Here is a 20,481-nt window from a genome sequence, read left to right on the forward strand (position 1 = left end):
TGTCCAAATTTTGGTCACTACTTATTTTGGCAAAACTTTCCCCAAGTATGTTGCTAATTTCGAATAGATCTAAAATTTTTTTGCCATTATCTAATATAGCTTGTCTGGGTGGTCTACTGTTTGTTCCATTTATTTTTCGTAATTTTCCCATACTTTTTGAATAGATGTTTCGCTTGTTATTTTCAATACACAGGATCTCCAAGATATTATTTTACCTTTTATGACTTCCTTTCTAAATTTAGCTGATATTCTATTATATAAAGGTTTTAATGTATCTGTTTCTAATACTGTAGTACAACTGTCACTTTTAATATATTTTCTTCCCAGAATGGTTTTGATTTATTTTATTGAATCTTCTGTTTAGAGTATCTAACCTTCTTGCTAGAATGTTTTTCTTGTACTAATTCAGATAGATCATCTGACCACCAGGGGACTTTATGTTTTTTATCATTGGGTTTTGAGTGAGGAATAGCTTTGTCTGCTGCCTTTTTAATGAAGGATACAAAGAATTCGTTTGTCTCATTGTGATTTCTCAAATAATCATATGGCGGTATATTTCTGGTATGCAAGTTAAAAATGTCCCAATCTGCTTTTTGCATGTTATAATGTGGATAGTATGGTTTCCGTTTATTATTTAATAATAAGGATATTATTATGGGAAAATGATCACTCCAGTAGAGTCATCACAAGTATTCCAATCTAGTTAGTCAACTATATTTGTTGAACAAAGGGTGACATCTATTGAGGAAAATGTTCCATGGGTTTTGGAGCAATGTGTACTTACTTCGTTGTCATTCACACAAGAGATTATTAGTGTTCAAGTTTTCTATTTTTTCTCTCTCTTTATCCAGTGTAATATTGTTATAGTCCCATATTGGATTATGTGTACTGGAATCTCTTACAATTCATATGGGATTCTTAAAATCTTTTATTATTTTCTGTAATATGTTTACATCATACTTTTTATTAGGCTGGTTGTATAAGTTAATAATATCAAATAAATTATCTTCTATTTTCACTTTTATTGCTGAAATTTGTAATTCACTGTAATCTATATCAACTTTGTCATGTATCATTTTATTATGGACATATATTGCTGTTCCTAAATTATTTTCATTTTCCCTTGATGTTGTCGCTAGTAGACATTTACCTATATTTGGAACAAATTTTCCGTGTTGTATACATATAATCATTGGTTCGTATTCACTTATAAGTTGTTGGACTTATCCTACGTGCATTCTCGTTAATAATCCATTTATGTTCCATTGAATTATATATTTAAGCTGATTTTTTCTTTTTTTATAATTGTATTTTTGTAGGTCTTGATTCACTTTTTGTTATTGTTTTAATTTGAATTTCACTGACTGTTACATTTTTCCTATCTTGATTTAATTTTTCCATTTTGATTTTTTTTTAGAATATCTACAACACTGATATGTTTTTCTTTGTAATATTCTAAATGTTCCAATACACGTGTTTTTTCCTTATTCCTACACCTCACGAAATTTCTTATGGGGTTAGTTAGGCTTTCTTTAGTTATAGTTTTATTTTTGTGGCACACTGCTACAAAGCATTTACTACAACCACATGTATCTTCATGTTTATTAGTTTGTTGTTCCATCTTGGTTTTTCTTGTGGTGCATATAATTGGTGATGAGTGAATTTCTTTGCTTTCATCATAGTTATCTATGTTTTGGTTTTCTTTGTCATCTGAATTTTGTGATTCTGCTCCTAGAGGTATTATTGTTACTAAGGGAGACAGTGGAATGTTTGATTCAGTGTTCTGTTTCTGAACTTTAGCTTTTGGTGAGATTGGTGGGTTATTTATCTTTTTACAGCTTTGGCTGGTGGAATTAGGTGGGGTCTTATCTATTTGCCTCTTCCGAGTTGCGTTAATCCATTCTGTCACATTCTTGTGACTGTAATTGTAATTCTTCTCCATGTCTTTCTCCATCTATTCAATATTTTGTATCTATTTCTGGTACCGCTTAAGACTGCATACCTAAATTTCTTAACTGGGTATTCAATCTACTTTTAGTTCTAAAATTAGGGTGGGTCTTATCAACTAATCCGCTCTGATAATTTCATTGTTGTATGAATTTCTCCACAGAAGAATTCTTCAGAAGATTGCTTTGATCATTCTTTTGATCATTATTTTTTTTTTAGTGATATTTCTTTATTTTTGTCATTCACTTCAGTTTGGGTACTGTTTGACTTTGAAGTACCTGCATACCTAAATTTCTTAGCTGGGTCATTCAATCCTCTCACTTTTAGTTCTAACTTTGCTTCCCTGATCGACATTCCAGTTCATTCTTGTAATAATTTAAGTTCGGTATTGTAAATATAGAATGCACGTTTTAGATCGGGCATGATGTTCTAGGCCACAATTCATGCATTTTGGTTGGCCACAGTCCCAGCATGCTTTATGTTCTTGCAAACTGCAATAGGCACATCTGGGAAAATTTCTGCATTAATGGCTGTATGGCCATATTTGCAACAGTTCTTGCATTGCATGGGTTAGGGAACATAAGGTCTTAGTTCCCTTTTTAATCCCAGTATTTTAATTTTCAAGGGCAAGGTTTGGCCACTGAACTTTATTTTTGCTATTTTGATAGATTTATTTTTGTTTTTCCTGCTTGGGACCTCGTATAGCTCGCAGTCTTCAGTACTGTTGTATCTTTTCTGTAATGAATCTAGAAACATTGATTTGTTTTGTATTTCTTCTTCTTGTACACTGTTCATGGTATCATGCCTTGTAACGCTTACATTTTTGTTCTCTATGTTTTAAATGTTTTGATACTTTTCTAACTGGATTCTGGTTGTTGTTTCAACCAACCATTCCATTTTTTTAATTTGTCTTATGCTCATCTCTTGTGATGGGCATCGGTTCAACAAGTAATTTTCCAATTTTAATAAGGATATATCTTGGTCAGCTTGTAATTTCAAAAACCTTGACCAGTTTGACTCTCCAAAAAGGGAATCAAAGTGAACCAAGGTTGAGTCTGGTCTATATTTTCTTTTGTTTATTCTTTTAGGAACCAAAGGACCCGTAGTTGAAAAGTCTGACCTATTTTTTTTTCCTTTTTTTTTTTGATAGGGACACAGGCACAGAAACATCTGGCTCAAAGGAGAATGGTTCCATTGTAACAATGCCAGGTCCTTTTTTTACAGGGATATCCTTTTTCTCACATGGGTCATCAACATTTGGAGAATTTTCAGTCTCCAAGGTGGGTGCAGAGGTCATCATTTGTGCCAAAAAATATCACCAGAGGGCCCAGGGGTACTCGACCCTTTATTGTTACTTTTCATCAAGATCAAATAGAAAAAAAAAAAATAATAAACCTGAAAACTTTCAAAAGATATCATTAGCCTTTCTTGGGGTTTATTCTTCCACTAATGGTACAAGTGAGAGCTGACTCCCAAATGTCTGCCCCCTACCCTACCCCCTAGGGGATGGCACAATACGATTAGAGTAGCCCAAGCGTAAGCCAAACCTGCTTGCTAAGACCGAAAGTATTACAGGAATACAGTCATCCCCACCAAAATCGTATCATGGGCAAACCAGATAGAATGCCAAGAGTCCTATCCCCAGAGCCAGACCCCACTGGAATCCATGGCCCAGCCCCGCAGAATAGTTCCACCCTCGAGATATCAATCTGATATCTCTCAGGTTCGAACATTATCAGGTAGTTGATGATCCTACCAGTTCTCACTATTTAGCTTTTTATTTATATTAACCCAATCCCAGCTATGATATCTTTTCCTATTTAACAGGCCCAATAAATTTTAGCAAAAGTGGAAAATTCCACAAAATTAGTCCAAAGAAATGTGTAATAGTATATGAGACTCTTAGACTCAAATCCAGGAACAAATTCCTGGGGTTCAAGAGCCCCTCACCACATCAAGGTGGTCTCACATTGAGGGGGACTACCTGCTGAATAGTGGCTCCGACTACAGAGACCTTGTCTATGACACCAACCACAGAAGATGGCATTTCCCCTGATTTTTACAGTCTGAAGTTGATGAAGGTATCCAGACATCTCTGTTGCTGTGGCAAGGAAACCCTCCTAGCTCCACAAGCTAGATAGTCTCACCCCTTGACAGTCTCCAGTGGTGGTTGTGGAGTTGACACAGAAGGTTCTGCCTTGGGAGAATCTCTCTCGGTGCCTCAGATAGCATAGCTAGCAGGTTCAGATACCTTATGGCTTGGGAGCCACCATGGGTCATTCTGAGATTCAGGGTGATCATTGCCCTGTTAATTACCCTGTGAATCAGACAAAATGGAGGAAAGGCATAAGGGTCCAAACTGTCCCAAGTATTGGAAGGCATCCTCTGCTGCAGCCCATGAGTCTGGCACGAACAAACAGAACACTTGCAGTTTCCTGTTGTGCCGGGCGGCAAACAGGTCGATGAAAGAAAGACCCCATATGTCGAACAGCCTTTCGTGATGTCTGTGTGAAGGGACCACTCTCTCCCTAACCTGACTTGTCTTGCTGCACTACACTCCTCTTGCCTGGAATGTATCTGGCTGATAGCTCTACTGGTGTGCTCTCCCCCATGCACCTGCAGTGTCAAGCAGGTGTAGTGGAAGAAACACTAGACCCCTTGCTTGTTGACATTTTGCCACTACTGTAGTGTTGTAGCTCATCACCACCACAGGTGTCCCATCCACTCGATCCTGAAACCTCTTGGGGAGCCAGGAAGGCTACCTTGAGTTTCAGGATAATGTGGCGATTGCTTGTCATTTTGGCTCTGCACACCTGAAACCAGCAACTCCTCCAGATGTGCGCCCTATCCCGATGTCTGAGCATCATCTGGGAGGGGAGTTTGCAGTGCACTCCCATTGTGAGTTGCTGTGTACCATCATCTAGCCACTTACAGGCTAAGAGGAATGGGAAGGGATAGGGACTCCCATGCTGGGGACAGAACTCTTCATCCTCAGTGGAAAAAGAACAAAGGTCAGAAGCCACCCCTTGAGGACCCAACTTCTCTAATGACGACAGGTGACAGAGAACATCTTGCCACTGCCGAGCTGGTTGCTCCTGCCGAGACAGAACAATCGCTGTCTTTCTGAACCTGCTGATGCGCAAGTCTGAGGGGAAGATTCTTGCTGCTGCCATATCTATCACCATGTCCAGGTACTTTATCCTCTGCTTGGGAATGAGATCGGACTTCTCATGATTTACCTCAACCTTCATGTTATGGCAAAATTCAGGAGAGCAATCCCTGTCATGAACAATTGCAATCGAGAGCTCACCAGGACTAGCCAGTCGTCAAGACACCTCAGCAGGCATATCCCAAGTGAATGGGTCAAGCTGACAAGGTGAACACTGGCGTGAACACCTGGGAGGCGGCTGAAAAGCCCAAAACAAGAGTGCCTGAACTGGAGTACCGTCTCCCCAGGGATACAGCATAGATACTTGCAAGAGGACAGATGGATGGGTTTTTGAATACACATCCTTCAGGTCCCACAAGCATATTACTCCCTGGCTGCAAACACCAACCATGTCATTTCCACTGTGAACCAAGTCTGGCAAACAAATCTGTTCAAGGGAGAGAGAAATCTATGACTGGTCTCCAACCCCCTTGCTTTCTCTGAGAAAGAGTCAGCTGTAAAAGCCTGGGGACCATTCTGTCACGACTTCCACAGCACCTTCTTCAGCATCACCTCTATCTACCTCCGAAGAGTGAGGTCTTTTGATGAGCAGGAACATATGTTTGAAATGGACTGGACTGTACTGAGGGTGGTCAAGACTTGAAGGGGACTATTAGCCTCAGAAGGATATCTACTATCCCAGGTCTCGGTTCCATATCTGTGCCATGTTGCCCAGCTAGCTCAACAGGCATCACCCCAAATAGCAGCATGTGGAGGAATGCTGTCCATGAGTGTCTCCTCCTTCTTTTCTTGCCCTTGCCCCCTTTCCAGACTGGAAAGGGAGTTGAAAGAAAGTGTGACTGCACGCAACTTTCTTGGCAGGGAAGAAGAGCTAGTGTTCCCCAGGACACTTCAAAACCTGGACTTCTTAAGGCCCATAGAGGAAGTGCTAGCCTGACCCCAAGGTTCGGGCGCGGTGGCAAAGACCCATAAAGTCTTACTCAATGCCTGGTGAACAAGTCAGTCGTTAGCCTCAACTTCGATGTGTCCCCATAGCATTTACCTGCTCTCCAGGAAGAGGCAGATCCGGCAGCGGTCTATTCCCTTAGAGCCAATGCCAACTAAAGGCCAACAAACTTCGATATCCGATTCAGGACCAAGTTCGCCCACAGGTTCACTGTCTGGTGGGCCAGGTAGGTAATAGCCCTACCTCTAGACTTGCACAGTATCCCTAAGGTGGCATTCTCCCCTGGGGTTATGGAACCCAAGAAAGAGGCAACTTTGGACACTGTGAAAGACCACAGGTCCAGCTAAGAGACTGCCAGGAATGCTGCCATGGCAATAGATTCCATGCTCACTGCCTCTTGCTGCGTGAGGGCAATACTTTCCGCACCAAGCTGCTGCAGCGTCAGACCCGGACCTAAGCAAACCAAGCATGGGTCAGCCTGTTTTGTTGGCAGTGACTCCTCCAAGGGCTTGTAGTACTTTTTCTGTCGAGGCGGGGGGGAGTAGCTTATCCGAGAAGTTGGAGCAAAGACAACTTTCCTGCCCAGATACCTAAGAATTTACTTGTTCCGGGACCCCTTCAGTAAGCGTGGACTATGGCAAACCTACAGAGGCCTTGAGTTCCTTCTCCGGTCCCCAATAGGCTTTGAGGCGAGATGGACAATCCACGAATGCGGCCATAGTCCCTTCCCCGAGATCACTGTGCTGACGAATCAGCCTAACGATCTCTGCAAAGGTCCTCTGTATCTCGGGGTTGTCCAAATCCTGAGGAAGAGGACCCTTGGGTCCTTCCAGAACATGTTCCTCCCAATCTACTATCCCTGTAGGAAGAAGAACTTCGGTAGAACCCCATGGATTCAGGGTCATAGTCATGCTTTCTGCAACTGGTGCAGAGGACGAGGGTCAGCATCCACAGACGAATGGTAGTGATTGTAGGGTTTCAAGACAGTACAGAGGCAGACAAGCTGGGTACTGCCCTTCTGCTCAAGCTCAAATGATTCATGTGCTTGCATACTTCTTTACAACCACACAAATAGTCACAGCAAGATATTAAATCAATCACAAAACAAACAAGCAACAATCACACCGGGAATGATGAGGATGGAAACAAAGCAAAACAGCAGGCAGGACAGAGGGTACAAAATGTTCCACATCGCATGGCAGCCGTGAGCAAAGTGAATGCTTACCGTCTGGGTGGGTGGGACTCCCACCAGCAGGACGGTAGTTAACTACCTAACCACCTTGTTTAAAAGTTAAATGGCCATTTCCAGCTGCGCTGAAGCATATTCCTTATATAAAGACCGATGGTTTATATATTGCATAGGAACAACTAATACTTATGCCTTTGTTTACAAGGGAAACCTGTCATATCTCTAACCAATGATGCTAAAATCTATATTTGACAGGATTACTACTACTTACTTAAAGATTCTTTTGGCCTTTGGCAATTAGAACAGCCAGAGAAAATAAGTAATCTTTGAACTACGAACAATAATCACAATGCACCTTACCTTGTACTTTCTCTTTGGTGGGCAATATATAATTTCATTGGAATCAATTCTCTGGATGACGAGTGGATCATCTCCAACACCAAAGGACATGAAATTATCATTGCCTTGGTCCATCATTGTCTTTCATATGCCAAACATCACTGGAGAGCAAAAATATCAATTAACACTTCTATATAACTTATGTCGGTGCAATTAATACTAATAACTGTTCAAAATTTTCCCTTAGAACCTAAAAATTCACAAACACATTCCTCAGGTTCAAAGTTGCAACATCTATCTCACAGATAAAAACCTTGACTTGCAAACATCTCTTTTTCACCATTCTCTATTAGACCATTACCTGAATACTAATTACCGTACTTGGAAAATTACATTTTTATAATACAAGAGAGTTTTATATATACTTACCAATTACATAGCTATCAATTTCAAGTAATCAACAGCTAAAATCTGAAAATTCGCAGTAGCGATTCTTTTTCATTTGGTTTTTGGTGTAAGTAACTAGCCCACCCATTTTCGGGCAAGGAGAGGAACAACACAGCAGAGGGGCTGAATTAGTTTATGCCATATGTCCATGTGATGGGGGGAGGGAGGGCTCCCACTCTGTAATTACTTGCTAAGTATATATAAAACTTTATTTTATTAAAATGCCATTTTTATATAAGTAACTTACCGAGAAATTACATAGCTGATTCCCACATTGACAGGAGGTGGAATTCATGGACGTATTCTACCCCCAAGCATTAATAAAAGTAATGAGTTGAGAACAGAAAAGGTTGCTAGCATTAATACAATGTTTGTTGTTTCTTTGCCGGGTAAGAGAGCTGCTGCAGGAAGATACTGCCTCTGGTGGCACTCATCTTAACCCGTAGAGGTGTGACGGTATAGCCAAGTGTTACATGCTGCATAAGTGGGGACCTCGCAGTGAAGGACTTCTCCGAACGCTAGCAAAGTAAAAAGGCTACCCCTGCCCTGGGCATAGTACCGACATACAATAACCAGATAACAACGCTGTTACTCACACCAAAAAATTAAAAACATCACTACCAAACCATTAAAAGGCCTGGTGGGCATCCCAGTACAGAGTACCCCCAGACTCCCCTAAGACTCAACACTAGTTTCCAAGGTAAAGAGTAGCCCTATGTTGGCCGAGTCGGTTGAGCTTCAGACTGTCATTCGATGGGCCGGAGTTCAATCCCCTCAGCCGGCTGATGAAGAGTTAGAGGAATTTATTTCTGGTGATAGAAATTCATTTCTCGCTATAATGTGGTTCGGATTCCACAATAAGCTGTAGGTCGTTGTTGCTAAGTAACCAATTGGTTCTTAGCCACGTAAAATAAGTCTAATCCTTCGGGCCAGCCCTAGGAGAGCTGTTAATCAGCTCAGTGGTCTGGTAAAACTAAGGTATACTTAACTTTTTCAAGGTAAAGAGTAAGGATGGAAGGAATGCTTCCTATACTTCCTTTCCCAACACCATGCCAGCCACTGATAAAGGACCCAAGGTACTGCAATTATTAAAAACTGTTTCAACATCACATAAACAGTGCAATGTAAATACTGACTTACATTTCCAATATGTGGATTGGAGAGTGGAAGAAAGAGAGATTATACTTGAATGCTAAAGACGCTGCCACGGCCCTAATCTCATGAGCTCTCACTTTCAAAATGGGTAGAAGCTCTTCTCCTACTTGGGAATGTGCCTTACGAATGAGATCTTGTAGGAAGAAAGAGAGCTCATTCTTTGAGAGAGGTCACGACAGGTTCTTCACTGAAAACCTTAATTTATTGGAAGGACCTCTTGTTCCTCATCTTCTGAACCTACTACATGTACTTGTATTAGGTTCTTGGTGCAAAAAGAAACGAGGCCAAGGTTTTAGCTGGATTCTAGCTGCGAAAAACAGGAGTGTAGGAACATTGCATCTCCATTAGCAATGATTCTTTTATCAAGGGCCTGAATCTTGTACACTCTTGGCTGTAGTGGAGCTGGGAGGGTCTTCTTGAATTACATCCTTTAATGAAGCAGAGCCAAGAGGTTCGAAAGGTGGTGGGAGAAGCCATTTAAATTACCGTCCAGGTTCAGAAAATTGTTCTATATCTTTTACGTTTGATGTCGAACAACCCAATAAGATCAGATAAGTCCTGATTTGAAGAAAGATCCAGGCCCCATGTCTGAATATCAAGCTCAACATGGCTCTGTAACCCTTAATAGGAGAAGAGGATAAGCCCCTAGAAGTTCTCAGAAACAGCAAAAAATCAGCAATCTCTGTCACAAATGTTGTAGAAGATATGTGATTTCTTTTGCACCAAGTGCGGAAAATAGCCCACTTATTTTGGTAGACATTGGACAATGACTGTCACCTGCATTTTGAGATAGCTCCTGAAGCTGCTCTTGAAAAGCCTTTAGCCCTGAGGAGCTTCTTGACAGTTTGAATCCTGTCAGAGCTAGCATAGATAACCCCTGATGGAATTGCCCGAGTTGAGGTTGTCTGAGAAACCTGTGTTTTTGAGGAAGTAGTCTTGGGTAGTCGGATAGAACACTTACCAAGTCCGGGAACCATTCCCTTTGTGAGAACGGAACTTGTTTATCACTTCCTTTATCATCTTGAAAGGAGGGAAGGCATACAGATTCTTGTCAGACCAGTCTAGAAGAAGCATGGCATCCATTAACCATGCTGAGGGGTCTGGTACTGGTGAACAATAAAGAGAAAGACAGTGATTTTTGGAGGTCGTGAATAGGTCTATTGTCAGCCTTCCCCACAGTTTCCAAAGGTCTAGGCAGACCAGTGGATCCAAAGTCCATTTTGTGGGTATCACTTAGTTGGTGAACTCAGTTGGTCAGCTAGAACATCCATTTTGCCTTGTACAGATCTTGTTACTATTCTTGTCTGGTTCTGATGAGCCCAGAGAAGGTTCCTCGCCGCCTCACAATGAGAAATGGAATGAGTTCCCTCTTGCTTGCTGATATAGGACAGAGTGGTCATATTGTCCAAGTGTACTGCAACCATCTTGTCTCGGGCTTCCGATGTGAAGGCTTGCAATCCCAGACTGATTGCTTTCAGTTCTCTCACATTTATGTGACAGCTCTTCTATTCTTGTGACTACATCCTGGAGACTTCCTTGTCTGCCATGACAGCTCCCCAACCTAAATCAGAAGCATCTGCACAGAGGCTCAGGTCAGGGTTCTGAGGAAAAAGGGACTTCCCTTCTAGCAACCTGTCTTCAGACCTCCACCAAAGCAGGTGCTTCTTGATGTCCCGGGTTACCTGAAAAACAAATGAGTCTGGATGTTTCTTTCTGTCCCAGTTGTCTCTGAGATAAAACTGAAGTACTCCCATGTGAAGTCTCCCCAGGGAGACAAACTGCTCAGTGGAAGCCAATGTCCCGAGGAGACTCATCCACTTGTTGGCCGAACACATTTGAAGTCTCCCCAAGGAGACAAACTGCTCGATGGAAGCCAACGTCCCAAGGAGACTCGTTGGCCGAACACATCTAAAGGGAGAGAAATTTGTCTATTTTCCTTAAACAGGATTCTACCCTCTTGGGAGATGGAAAAGCCTGAAAAAGTAGAGAATTCAGAGTATTCCCAAATATACTACCTGTTGGGAGGGAAGCAGTTGAGACTTCTGAAGATTGATCAACAATTGCTAAAAAAAAAGGGTCTTTTGAATGTCCCCCTTGCAACCTTCCTTTGTCAGAGAACAAATGAGCCAGTCATCCAAATAGAGAGCAACATTGACGCCCACTAGATGGAGCCAACCCGCTATCGGAGCAAGAACACGGGTGGAAACGTGAGGGGCAGTTGAAAGTCGAAGCATAGGTCCCGAAACTGGAAAATCTGGTACCGAAAAACGAATGAGATATTTTCTTGAGTCTGGATGTATGGGGACATGGAGGTACACATCTTGCATGTCTAAATAGACCATCCAGTCCCCTTGACGAATGGATGCAAGAATTGAGCAATTCATCTCCATTCTCAATTTTGTCTTCTGTACGAAGACATTCAGAGCGCTGACATCTAACACTGGTCTCCATCCTCCTGACAACTTCGGGACCACGAACAGACGATTGTAAAATCCCTCTGATTCTACATCCGTAACTTCCTCTATTGCTCTTTTTTGAAGAAGGGATGAAACTTCCTCCAATAGGGCAGAAAACCTTCTTGAGCCTATCAAATAAGCAGTCAAGGCGATGGGCTTCTTGACTAAGGGTAGATATTCTTCGAAGGGAATAGAGTAGCCATTCTTGAGAACTTCTACGACCCACTGTTCTGCTCCTCTCTTGCTCCATTCTCCCCAAAAATGAAGGAGCTTGGCACCCACTGCTGCAAGGGGAATACTGTCCTCACTTCTTGGAGGAAGGCTTGGTTGACAATTTCTTGATGGCCTTGGAGGAAAAATGGATGTTAGTTCTAGGTCTTGACTGAAACCTTTGCCTGCCCCCGCAATGGGGCTGACACTGCAAAGGTGAAGATGACTTAGCCCTGAAAAAGGGATTCTCACTAGCACTTTTTGAGGACTGCGATAGGAGGTCCTTTGTAGACTTCTTTTGTAAGTCTGAGGCGATCCCATTAAACACTGACTGCGGGAAAAGGAAGTTATGCACTAGAGGGGAGAAGAGAAGGGACGACTTCTGCGCGGACGTCTCTCTTTTCTTTAAGATGCCCATTGAATAGGTGGAGACAAACTCACGAGAAGCATCTCTTATCCCTCCATCAATGCAGGGTAGCACACCCGGAAGATCCGAAGAAAGGTCCGTGTCTATTGCCCAATCCAGGAAGCTGACCACTTCAAAAACCTTGAAGATATTCATTAAGTAAGCGGTCGAGTTCAGCGGATGAAAACATTACCTTAGCTGCTGCAAAGACAGACCAGCGAGAGGACTCACTGAGACCTGAGAAGTCCCCTGGGAGGAGGCAGACACAACCAGGGAAGGGGCTTCTCTGGTAACATAATAACAAACACAAAGGGGGGTAGCAGAACGCTGCCTTCCCCTGCCCCCTTGTCTGTTAATCAGCACTCAACTTCACTCATAGCCTTCCTAGCCGAAGTAGAGAGCTCCAATTTAGGAAGCTTGGACAAATCCGACAGAAAACTCAACTGGAAAGAGGAAGCCGGAGAAGAACTGACCACTGGTAAGAAAAAATTAGGAAAAGTTTGAAGCATAAAATGCAAGAGAGCTGAATACACTGTAGTAGGAGTTTCTTCCTCTGGATCCTGAACCTCCTCTTCAGCCAACGAAACTGGAGACAGAGGCACATCTACAGCAATAGCTGGAGGAGGCTGAGGTTTCAAAAAACTCAAGATGTCGTCCAGTCATTGTTGGATGGGTGCCAGAGCCGGATCTACAACAGTTGGCACCACAAGATACGAAGCTGTCGCCGAACGATGAGAAAGGGGAAGTTCTGGCACCAATGGGAGCTCGGGCACCACTGGGTGCTCGAGAGCTGCTGGAAGCTCAGGGGCAGTTGGGCACTCGGAAGATACAGAGCGCTTGTGAGCCACTGGGCTCTCGGAAGATACAAAGCGCTCGGGAGCAACTGAACGCTCAGACACTACTGAACATCTGGGCGCTACTAGGCACTCAGGTGCCAGTGGGCGCTCAGGCGCTTTGGAAGCCTTAGAGGTTGAAGGAATAGCTGTCACTACTACACTTTGAGATGACGAAGAATATCTGGAGGAGTGTGTGGGAGCTGGAGGGTGCTCAGACACTAAAGCATGCTCAGAAACGGAAGGAAGCTCAGGCGTCAATGGCGCTCTAATGCAGCACGCTTATGCTTAGAAATTGGTGGGCACTGTTTGGGCTCCAAAACAAGACACTTCACAGGAGAAACTTCTGGCAAAAAATGCTCTGGGCTGTCCCAAAAAGTACACAAGGGTTCAGCCTCAACTTTCTTACGAGGCATCTGAGGGGTGCTAGACACATCTATTGCAGACCTTTTCAGTGGTCTGGATTCATCCTTAAACGCACTGGTGCCTGCATTCAGGACTCGACACTTCAGAACTGGAGGAAAGACAGTGTGCATCCGAAAAGATGTCTTTCCAGTGGCGTTCTGCCATCACCTGGGATTCAACTACAGGTGAGACTGAGGGCCAACTGCCCGTGGGCAGACCCCACTGACCTCCCTTGGGCCTCTGGTATGACCTCTCCCATGTGCGGGGGAGTGTGTCAGGGACCTTCAACTGAGAGAATCAGCAGGACGGACAGCCAGCTCTTCCACTAACACTTCACTGTGAGCACTCCTCACAGTCCATAAGTGCACGAACTGAATCACCTAACTGGGCCATGGAATTCAACAACAACTCAAACGTACGATCACATTTCGCTTCCAAATGATCATTACAAGCGTGTTCACCTACTTTGCTAAATTCAAATGTATCTTATTCTTGAGAGGTATAAAAATTTATGAACTGTACCATTACTCATAATTCAACTACTTTAATTAACATGAACAGTACATGGTTGTCATTTGAAACAGATAGATGACATAACTTCATAACCATTTGCCAAACGTAATACAACAAACTCCTTGAATCTAAAATGCAAACTCAATTCCTAAATATCTGAGCTTTGCAATGGTTAGGCTTTATCATTCAATATCGTTCACATTTTGAGGTAATTCACATGCATTTACAGGATTCTTCCCATAAGCACAACCCATAGCTATTAGAAATAGCCAACTCTAACATCACAACCTGTGTCACATAATTCATGTAACCAATAGGAAAGTAGGAAATATTTTCTTCACATTTCACATTTATTAACCTAACATTGTTACAAAAACCTTGCAAGTGAAATGCAACACTTCAGATTTATGATGGCAAAGCTCTGTAAGGCCATTGTTTGCATTGTAATCATGAAAATCTGGATACTTTCTTAGAATGACCCCTTTAAAATAAGGCTGGCCAATGGTTATATTTGGGAATCCTTTTAGGAATAGGTACGACTACTGTATTCTACAACAGGTTAGACTAGGCACTTCTGAGACATATTAGGATATAACATCCCCATGACAAGCTACATTACAGTACCTATATGACTACTGTAGTTAAGTTTCAATGCCTTCAAGTTGTAATGGGTAAGGTTATTACCATTATTCCTCATGCGTTCCTTCATTTATATTTTGTTTTGGACATACAGAAAGTGACATGACTTCTTTGTTGAAGTACTGTATATCCATTTTGTGCTCCCTCCAACCAATAATTCAGAATTCCAAAAACAACTGGAACCTTTTATGTAGGAGTATTACTCAGTGCAAGCTACAAATGGTCAATAAAGCTTCATAAAAAAATTAGCAATTAGTAGCAGGCAGGTGAGTGGGGTGGGGTGAGTTCCACACTCACCTGTCATAAGCCAGCACTTTTCCTATCAGTTTCAGGACCTTGGGGTGAGAGGTAAGATACGGTAAAGGCTCTGATTTGTAAACCAAGGGAAAAAAAATTACTTAAAAATTTGAAATTTGTTTCTACAAGAATATAAACCATTACCTTTTATGCAGAAGCCCACTCCTTACGTGGGGAGAAAGTCTCACAACTGATTGGCAAGTAGAATCTCCACTCAGATACATCAAGTTCCTGCAGAATTCCACTCAGATACACTGCCCTGGGACCTAGTAAATAAGCAAGGGACCAATGACTCCTATAAACTCTTATACAAACTGTTATAAGGATATTGGGTTGATAGGGCCCTGAGTCAGAGCAAGATGTGTCTAGAGCCTCACTCAAGGAAAAACATCAGGGAACCAAGTGCTATCCAAATGGGAGGGCAGCAAAAGTCAGAAGCAGGCATCCACCCCATATTAAAAAGGACAGCAGAGGGAGTCACACGTTATGAGCCAAAGCTCTAGATAGGAAGCTCGACTGCCTTACTAGTGCCTTGCAGAAGAAGGAAAGTGAAAAGTGAGAGAAGTCAGTCACTCTCCCACTCAACCTCCATGCTCAAGTCCTCAGAGTACCTTAATCATGGGTTGCTTTTTTTTTTTTGAGCAGCGACCATAGGTCCTGTGGAGAAGGTGTATATGAACTTGTGGGTCACAAACCTACAGTAAAATGAGGCAAAGTAGCCTGTCACATGCCTCAGTACCAAGCCTACAAGAACTGTGCCTGTTACTAGCCGATAAGGATGCTAACTGGTAACCTGAGACTTTTAAAGGCAGTTGCTAGTATTCTTTACACATGAATCACTGAGAGCACAGATGCTAGTAAGGTAGTAACTTCAGTAAGCCTAGTCAAAATGTCAGAATCAGATAGACACAGCTTTTCTAACCTTAGTCTAAACTTGGTTTACTTTGGAAAGTAGCCTAATACTGCCTAGGCCCTACTGCCTTTTCATGTCTTTTTTGGGGGGGATACATATCTCCGAGAATATATAGTACTATAAATTTAAATTCTAATTGTACATTTCAATCTGTAGCTCTTTTCTTGAAATGCTTATTTTATCAAGGTGCTCCTTTTTGAACTGCGCATTTCAATATATGGCTGCAATTCATACATGGCAATTCAGTCAGGTGCCTCTTTCCAAAATAATACAGCTTCACAACTCCATTTGCCATAAAAAACTACTTTTTACCAAATTACAATAATTTTCATTTCACTTGGGATACTTTCACCATAACTTGTTTCCAGTGGCATAATTATCACTTTTCATTAAATAAAGGTAGTTTAAGCAAAAACATATGATGCTGAGGAGATGAAATACATGATTGGAGGTTTCACTGCATAGCAAGTACCATACAACCTACGTCATTTTTATCACTTGCTGGAAAAAGAAACAAAAATTCTTCCATTGTGCACTATCTAATAACATCAGAAATAATACATAAATCCCAAGTGAGGTGCAAATGACAAAAAAAGGTAATAATCATTCATATTGAGAAAGGAAGGTAACAATTATAAAAATTAGAAAAAAAAAGAAGATACAAATATTGTATTTTGATTACAAATGTATTTCAATGTTCATTTTCACAAACTTGACGCAGTCATTCATAATAATTCACCAAAAGTCCTCTTTTCTAGTCTAATTCTCTCTCTCTCTTTTCTCATTATTCAATAGAAAATATATCTGGATACAAAAAAGCGTGTTTCTAAATGGGATACAAAGAAAAGATACAATTACATAAAATTATAGTCTATAAGGTTTGAAGAATCTTTTTCAATCAGATTTAGCAATGGTTCAGCAGATGATGAATTATTATTAAGGTACAGTAATCAATTTATTCATCATCAGTTCAGGCTTCCTGTTACATTAACTGGCACTAGAAATTATAACTTCAAGTACATAGATTTATGAAATAAGCAATTTAATTTTAAACCATCATGCCAGACAAATAAAACCAGAAATAATGGCATGCATCCTTAGTATTGATTCATATAGCCTTTTAACCATGAAAATAATTGTTCTATCAATAAAATGCTCTCTAAATCTGTGAAAGGATGGTTGGTTAGTACTTAGGAAGTTTCTATATAAGATATGAGGTTGAAGGGGGAGTGTCCATCAGTTTGTTGCACACTCATCTCTTGTTTGGTCCAGATTCCAGTCAATGCTTTACCATAACCCCTTATCAATTTAGAAGGGCCCCCAGTGGAACATGGGGTTTTTGAGAGACTGTAGTTTGATCTGAAAAATACAATCAATAACTCTGCTCTTGAGTCGGGCTGGTTGGTTGAATCTGATGTCAAGTTGAAATGACATCGAATTTGACGTCAAAAGGGCCCCCAAACATAAATACACATACCCATTAGGCTAGCCTAAACTGGGCAATCCCATGCAACCCCGGGGGAGTGCCTAGCCTAGCCTGTAGGGAGTGGGACCAGGCCTAGCAGAAATAAAATTGTGGTTATTAGCAGAACTGGTGAGGTTGGCGATCATGGCCTTATTCAAAACTGCTGTCCTGCCAAGTATTCAACAATCTTTGGAGGCCTGGCTATATTACTAAAATACTGCCTTGTTATTTACCAACATAATCCATGTTACATAACTGCAACCAATCACAGCACTAGTTTTGGTTTCAGGCTTGAAAAGACATAATGAAAACTGTCTCACAATGTATTTGTGAATAATTAACACATGATGTATGCCAGCAATATTTTGTGTAAAGTCTGAAGCAAAATATATGACTGTGCATTTCCTGTAATACAGAAATGTGTTTTTGTATCATGGTACGAAAATAATACAGGCAAGTACTGTATAAATGTAATACGGTCAAATGAGTCAGCTCACAAAAACATTTTTGCTAACATGTCATTAAGTGTGACACTTTGCACTGTCTGTATGTGACTCAAGTCTACATATAATATATGCTTGTCCCATGATCCAAGAATGTTTTGTGTTATTGGCCTACACAGCAGGATTAACATATAATATATGGTTGTTCCATGATCCAAGAATGTTTTGTGTTATTGGCCTACACAGCAGGATTAGGATATTGGAAAAGTACTGTATAAGGGAACTTCTGTCTGAAGTGTTAGCATACTTCAACAAGAAAATTCACAGAAGTGTTAGCATACTTCAACAAGGAAATTCATGGCCTATGTGGCAACATTTTAATGGGTATTTTGGAGATTAGCTTGTATTAGGTTTGAGCATTTGACCTGTTTTGCAAGAAACCAGAATACATGAATACTGTATTCTGATGTTCCTCACACAAACTTGAGTTTGCCACATTCTCACATTCACGCATTTGTTTGTAAGGAAGCCTCATGTTTTTCACTAGGCTACTACGCTATATCAGGGCACTCAAAGCTTTAAGCTTTCTAAATATATAACGATAAAATTTTCTCTGGGCTACCTTGAGTACATCCTACCTTAGGAGTCGGAGTAAAACTGAAGATCACTGCCGTGGCCTGGTTCCCGCCAGTCACTAACCAGAATAGCCTATTTATTGCCTTTTGTCTATGTTTATGTTTATGATATTTAACATCTTCTATTTATGCTCTGGTTATTTTTTGGAAGACTCCAGCCACCTCCCATAATACATTTATATTTTTCTTGGGTAAAACACATCAAAACAAAAAAATTTCATCTCATTACATGACCTTTGCAAATGCTTAACAACAGACAAAAATAATTAATCAAATTACAACTTATAAGGTAAGACAATACTGGCCCCCTGCCCCCCCTCCATAGCTAATACGTCAAAACTGTAACCAATAAACACCCCTAGGTTACGTCAGGTTGGTATGTTTAGGTTCTTTTAGTGCCCTATCATTTCCTAGCTATTTTTGTATGAAAAACCCAAAATGATTTTTCATACAAAAATGTCTAGCTGGAACCTTCCAAAATGGCTGGCTGGAGTCTGCCGAAAAATTACCAATGCTTTTATGTACATACCCATGGGGATGGTACCAAACAAGGCACCCATTGTGCACGTACTCGATAGTAGTCTTCAGTTTTACACGTATCAAAATACATCAAGTGTTACTGAAGGCACATCCTGTGTACCCATTTCAGTAAAATTTTATAAGTTGCCAATATTAAATAATACCACAAAATAAAGGTGTTTACTGGTTACCAATTTTTGCCTTACTAGTTATGGAGGCGGGGGTTGGTATTGTCGCATACCCTTTAAAAGTCAATTTGATGTAGAGCTCTTGTCAAGGATGTAGGTTACAATTTCATATCGTGTATTGGCAACTTATAAAATAATACCCCCATTTCACTTCTTCAAAAAAATTTTACACTACTGTCCTAGGCCTATAGTGTACAGTAAAAACTAAAGAAAGCCAGACCATAATACCCCCCTGTATATTACTATTTTGTATGAGGATTTCATGATTTCCAGTGCAAAATTTACTAAACTACGAAACAAACACACTAAACTACGTGAGCTTGGATTAAGCTTAGCCTATGATAGCCTAAAGTAGGCTATGCATGAAGAATCTACCGGTAGGCTAGGCAACCCAACTGACAAAAGTAAGATAAAATACTACTGCTGCTACTCTAAGACCTGAGGTCGGTAGTCGGTGTGACCATGACGAATTTAAACCTTAAGAACACGCTAAATATGACCTTTGACCTCTACCCAGTAGGCCTACCCACTCAGATTACCAATTGGGATTCGAGGCTTATACTTCGGTTTTAAGCGTCTCCACGTTACCTTTCCAACGAGTGCCATTGCAACATTCACTAATAATTTTCCATTTAAACACATTTAAGAAGAAGCCTGAATTACCATAGTAATAAGAATAAATGTCACCATTTTGGAGCTTCACAATGATCATCTTCAAAATGTAAACAAGTGACGGTCTTGAATAATTACTATAGCGTGAAACTACCTTTTGGTGCCCTTCACACGACTTGACGTATGACAAAAAGTATTACTTCTCATTCTTTTCCTACTAATCCGGTGAGTTTTGCCTTTGAAAAAAATAGGCGATGCTTAATTTTCAGATGCAATCAGTTTACATGGAAATATCAAAGGTTACATAGCTAATACGATAAACATTGGGATGAAATGCGAAGATTCTAACGTCTTATGACTATTGATCTAAATCGCTTAGATGGGCTGAATGCTGTAATGTTGAGTTCATATAGTTAACTTGAATATAGCATGAATAAGGTTCATCTGGAAGAACTGAATAACAAACTCATTCGTGCAGGACACCGGCAATCTCTTAACAGTATGTTACATGGGTATTTTCAAGTTATAGCAAGGGATAAGTTAGGAACACCTAGATTTATATGAATCAGTAATCCGTCTTCTCTGGGTTAGTTCTGTATGTGTAAAACTGACAGATTTATGCAGGATCTGTCTTCATACCTTTCTCATCATTTACTGTTTCAAAACTCATTTATAATTGTTTCTGAAAAAATAAATTTATTTATTATTAATAAATAAGCATCCTCACCCCTCAAGTTCACACTTTTCGCTAAATA

The 20,481-nt window shown here is 40.9% G+C and overlaps 1 protein-coding gene across 5 annotated transcripts in view; it reads right to left on the reverse strand.

Moving 5' to 3' along the window:
• Lkb1 (Lkb1 kinase) overlaps nt 1–20,481 on the reverse strand; it is a 285,218-nt gene that overhangs the window by 150,745 nt on the left and 113,992 nt on the right. For 3 of the 5 annotated variants that reach the window (XR_010852271.1, XM_067099732.1, XM_067099728.1), the window contains exons 1-2: nt 19,778–19,904; nt 7,612–7,751 (exon numbers count right to left, since the gene is read on the reverse strand). Coding sequence is in view for 4 of the 5 variants with exons in the window: in XM_067099732.1 (XP_066955833.1) it covers nt 7,612–7,728 (117 nt within the window). In the remaining variant the exon portion in view is untranslated. Of the gene's footprint in view, nt 1–7,611; nt 7,752–19,702; nt 19,905–20,481 lie in introns of those variants that run through there. The other 2 variants (XM_067099729.1, XM_067099730.1) reach the window with 2 other exon arrangements.

The sequence above is a fragment of the Macrobrachium rosenbergii genome, chromosome 55, assembly GCF_040412425.1.
Source record: "Macrobrachium rosenbergii isolate ZJJX-2024 chromosome 55, ASM4041242v1, whole genome shotgun sequence".
Taxonomy (NCBI): domain Eukaryota; kingdom Metazoa; phylum Arthropoda; class Malacostraca; order Decapoda; family Palaemonidae; genus Macrobrachium; species Macrobrachium rosenbergii.